The 4,790-nt window shown below is 33.9% G+C and overlaps 1 protein-coding gene across 1 annotated transcript; it reads right to left on the bottom strand.

Annotated features, from left to right (window-relative positions):
• Nucleotides 1–239: 239 nt before the first annotated feature.
• LOC103211876 (olfactory receptor 2L5-like) lies at nt 240–1,190 on the bottom strand. Its single transcript, XM_007957852.2, has one exon. It carries the CDS (start codon nt 1,176–1,178, stop codon nt 240–242), a length of 939 nt encoding a protein of 312 aa, XP_007956043.1. The 5' UTR covers nt 1,179–1,190.
• Between the last annotated feature and the right edge of the window lie 3,600 nt (nt 1,191–4,790).

The raw sequence follows: 4,790 nt of genomic DNA, 5'->3' as shown, positions 1-4,790 counted from the left end.
AACCTTATGGTCTAGAAGATATTAGTTACTATATTCCTTTTTTATTGACGGAAATATTATCATTACAAAGAATATAAAGATTGTGGATTTGGTATATACATCTATTTTTTCAAATGTCATTTTTACAATCCTCTAAATTTATTCCTTGTCTCTAAGTATTGAATAATATTTTCATAATGGCTGTCCACTTCTGAACAAATTTACTCACGCAGCTTGGGAACTGGGGTACAAATCTTTGTCTACATTTTCACAAAGAAGATTCTCTGAATGATTCTCTTTAAAGCTCCTGTCACCTCTTGGTTCCTTAGGCTATAGATTACTGGATTGAGCATAGGGGTGATGATGGTGTAGAAAACGGCAAGAATCTTATCTTCTGTTGGAGACCGGAAGGAACTTGGGCATAAATAGGTGAAAGCAAAGGGTGCATAGTAGAAAGTCACCACAGTGAGGTGGGTACTGCAGGTTGAATAGGCCTTCTTTCTCCCTTCTGATGAGGGTATTTGGTAGACAGCAAGGAGAACTCGGCCATAGGAACAAGCAATGCCAATGAAAGGAAACACAAGAAACAAGATTGTACTCACAAACACCGTGTACTCGTATACCCAAGTGTCCATGCAAGCCAGAGTCAACATGGCTGGAACATCACAGAAGAAATGATTGATTGCCCTGGATTGGCAATAGGGGATATGGAGTGCATATACTGTGTGGGCACAAGAGTTGATAGACCCCATTATCCAAGACACTGTAATCATCAGCACACACACACTTTTGGTCATATGAACATGATAGTGAAGAGGAAAGCAAATGGCTATATAACGGTCATAGGCCATGGATGCTAATAGAAGTGCTTCTGCACCTGCCAAAGTTAAAAAGAAGAAACTCTGAACTCCACATCCAAAGAAGGAGATTGTTTTGTTTCCAAACAGAAAGTCAGAAGCCATCTTGGGGACAATGGTGGATACATAATTCAAGTCTACGAAGGAGAGCTGATTAAGTAAGAAATACATGGGCTTGTGGAGATGGGCATCCACAAAGATGAGGAAGATCATAGACAGGTTGCTAATCAGAGCCAGTAGGAAAATGAGAATGATGATAATGAAAAGGAAGAGGCCGATCCTTGATGGTGGTAACAACCCTAGTAAGATGAAATCAGTTGATGTCCAGTTGTAATTCTCCATCAGATATTCTTTTATTTTATTTATTTATTTTTTCCTGAGAACAGACTGGAGAGAATAAGATAGGTGAGTAAATCCACCTTTTTCTTTATATTCCTTAATTTACTCAGACTATGGATTATTTAAGGAGAGCTAGTGACGTACTGCCTAAGACATTTGACTGCTAACCAAAAGGTTGGTGGTTGAAACCCACCAGCCACTCCACATAAGGAAGACTGGGCAATCTCCTTCTGTAAAGATTTACCACTTGGAAATGTAAAGGAAGTTGCTATATGTCAGAATTGACTCGATGGCTGTGGTTGGTTATATATGAGGAGGCAAATATTTATGACAAAAATATGACATAAGAAATAGGTGAAGTGATAGAAAAATATTTCTATAATGATTTAGAAGGATATGGTTCTTTTATTGTACAGCATACACTTAGAGACCATTGAGTTCACACCTTATATTCAAATCATTTACATTGAAAATCAACTAAAGACCATAAATACATTTCTATGACCTTCAAGAGATGATTTTTTTCTTTTAATTTTATGTCCTTGGATATGTTGTGGCAGTGTATCAGCTCACGTTGAGGAGTTAAATTTATTTTTTGAGTCCACTTATATAGTAACGCCAAATCAAACTTCCTAGAAGTGAGGTATTATTATTTGTATCTTCAGTTCTGAGATCTATGACAAATTCTCATTGCCAAGTATCATTTACCTTCAAACTCACTAACTTATGGCCATTGAGTCCATTCCAATTTATAGCAACCCCCTTCGAGTGTCTGAGGCTGTAATTCTTCACAGAAGCAAATTGGCTTATCTTCCTTGTATGGAGCGGCTGGTGGGTTTGAACCTCTGACCTTCTGTTTAGGATCCCAATGCCTTATCCACTATGCCACCAGAGTTCCTTTCATTTTCACTAGGCCACATTTTTTGTTTTTTTTATTTCAATTTTTCCATTATGCACTTCTTTTTTTTTTTTTTTTACCCTTCACCCTTATTTCCCAATTCTAGTTAAAGTAGACTCTTCACTACAGCATATATATATGACAGTGTCCTTGAAGGTGCAATGTCTCTGTTCAAATGTCCCCAGAGAGGAAGTGAATTTTGTCAGTCTGCTTTCCTGATACTTATCCAATAAAATACATTGTACAGTGGTACCTTCTCTTATTAATTCCACTTTTCTTGAATGTATCTTTGTACTTAAAACCTAAATTATATGACGATCAAGTCATAAATGTGTTATAAATTTTAAAAGAAAAGAATATATATATATATATATAAAGATTAAAAATAAGAGCAAAAGATGAGACAATGAAAGATGGAAAAATTCAGAGTCTTTGGAAGAAGGAATGTGGATAAAGGACTCATTTATCATTTAAACGTAAGTGACAACCTGAGATATTGTTAGGTGAGTGTGGACAAAAAAAAAAAGTTGTAGTGTTTAAGTCTGAAGAATTATTTTAAGGAAAAATTCACCACATCTATGATAAAGCCTCCACAGGAAAAAGGGAAATCACCACATGTGTGATACAGTGAGTTAAAATGATTGAGAAGATAAAATAATTTCTTTAAAACATATGAAATCTTCTGAAAAGAAAGAGAACTTACTAAAAGAACAATGCAAAATATTGTGCTATATGAAAGGATATGTCTGATAAGAAAAAAATTCTCCTGGGGATTAAAAATATAGTAATATATGAAAATGATTCAATTCATTTTTTTAAGATAATATGGAAAAAAATCTTATAGAGAAAAAGAAGACAAACTCCAGCACCACAAAAGGACTGGCATTTGAAATAATGAGAGTTGGATATTTAATATAAAGCAGCCTCGATATACGATTATGGACATTCTTAGAAATGCATATAACAAAATAATTATGGAGTTAATATTACCAAAGGAAAACATTCTCTCATAAGTATATGAACCATCATATCCACACAGCATTCAAACTGTATAGAGAAAAGATATGAAAAATATTTCATTTGAAATTTTTGACTGAAAGAATATTTTTGAAAATTCTCAATGCCTTCTATTCAATATTTTCTTGAAAAGTCTCAATATGAACTATAAAGAGAAAATTCTAAAAGTTTCTTGAGAAAAATAATAGTAATGAAGGAGGAAGAAATGTATACAGGAATGACAGAATATTGTCAGGTTTTCCAATAATGTTACATTTTTATATATGAGCAATACATTCTAGAAGCTGGAACAATGCTATTAGCATTTCTTCCCAAGAAACTTAGTGGGGTGTAGCTCTGTTGGGAGAATGAAGAACAGGAACATGGTGGGGAAAGGGTGCAGTGGGGAGTGCTCAACTTCACAATCGCCTCAGGCATGAGGCAGAACTGGGGATATAGGAATCAAGCCTTAGAATATAAACATATTGTTTAAAAATACAGGGATAAATATAGGGTAGAGAGGGAAATCAATTTGAAGCTATTTCCTCTAAGCATGAAGATGAGTGAATTACGGGTCCATTGTTTAACTTTCTCAGCTGTTGACACCATGTTCAATCATTCTTTTCATAAAATAAACAACGATTCGAAAATTATGTTACTGATAATAATGTGCATGTAATTCAGCTATTGTATGTTTATATCACCAAGAAAATTGTAATAATAATAATAAAATTAACAGCAGTGCCCTGGTCTTGAATGGAGGTTATGGTTCCTTATTTATTGCATGACTTCTTATAACTTCTGAAAGAAGTATTAGGAAAACATATTTTATAAATATCTTTTGGATTCAACAAGCAGCCTATATATTAGATTGATATCATAATATATAATTAAACTTGTAGTTCAAAATTATTGGCAAGCTTTAAAACTCAGTATTTGAAATTATCAATGAAATCCCCATTGCAATGATTCCTTTTGTCTATATTTTATATAGGGTTGTATCCATGCACAGTTCCCATGGGTAGCAATATTCTAGTTTCAACATGAAAAAAAGAAGTATACTACATATATAATGAAGGATACTTCATATTTATGATGTGGCTCCATATCTCATGACTACCTATTCAATATATATATTGGTGGTATAGTGCCTAAGGCATTTGATGGATAACCAGAAGGCTGGCAGTTCAAACCCATCAGCCACTCTTCAGAAGGAAGAATGGGGGATCTACTTCCATAGAGATTAGAGAGACTGCCTCGGAAATACCCAAGGAGGGGTCACTATGAGTTGGAACTGACTCAACGGCAGTGAGTTTGGTTTTGGTTTCTGATATATATATATAAATATAAATATAAATTACCCATGTTCTTCTGTTCTTCTCTGCTAATATTCTGTCCTCAGATATCCTTTAAAGGAAATGTGTACCTGACAGGAAACCTGCTTCAGTTATTTTTTCAGACCACTAAAATTATAAAGAGAAGAGGAATTTTTTTTTCTTATGTAAAAAATAAACCCAAATAAGTTATTTTCCCTTTAATATAGCTTTTATACAGAAAAAAATACCAATAACTGATATAAATTTAGCCCATTTACAAAACATTTTCATGTAGCTTGATTTTATCATTCCCCTAAAACCTTGTGATTTGAATAATAGCAATAATGGCCTTAGCAAAAGGAAGGAAAAGCAAGAGGAAAACATTCTGATGATGGTGTCATAGAG

The sequence above is a fragment of the Orycteropus afer genome, unplaced genomic scaffold (assembly GCF_000298275.1).
Source record: "Orycteropus afer afer isolate SDZICR_OR568_19922 unplaced genomic scaffold, OryAfe1.0 scaffold00810, whole genome shotgun sequence".
NCBI classification, from domain to species: domain Eukaryota; kingdom Metazoa; phylum Chordata; class Mammalia; order Tubulidentata; family Orycteropodidae; genus Orycteropus; species Orycteropus afer.
This window is presented reverse-complemented; position numbering and strand designations above follow the sequence as displayed.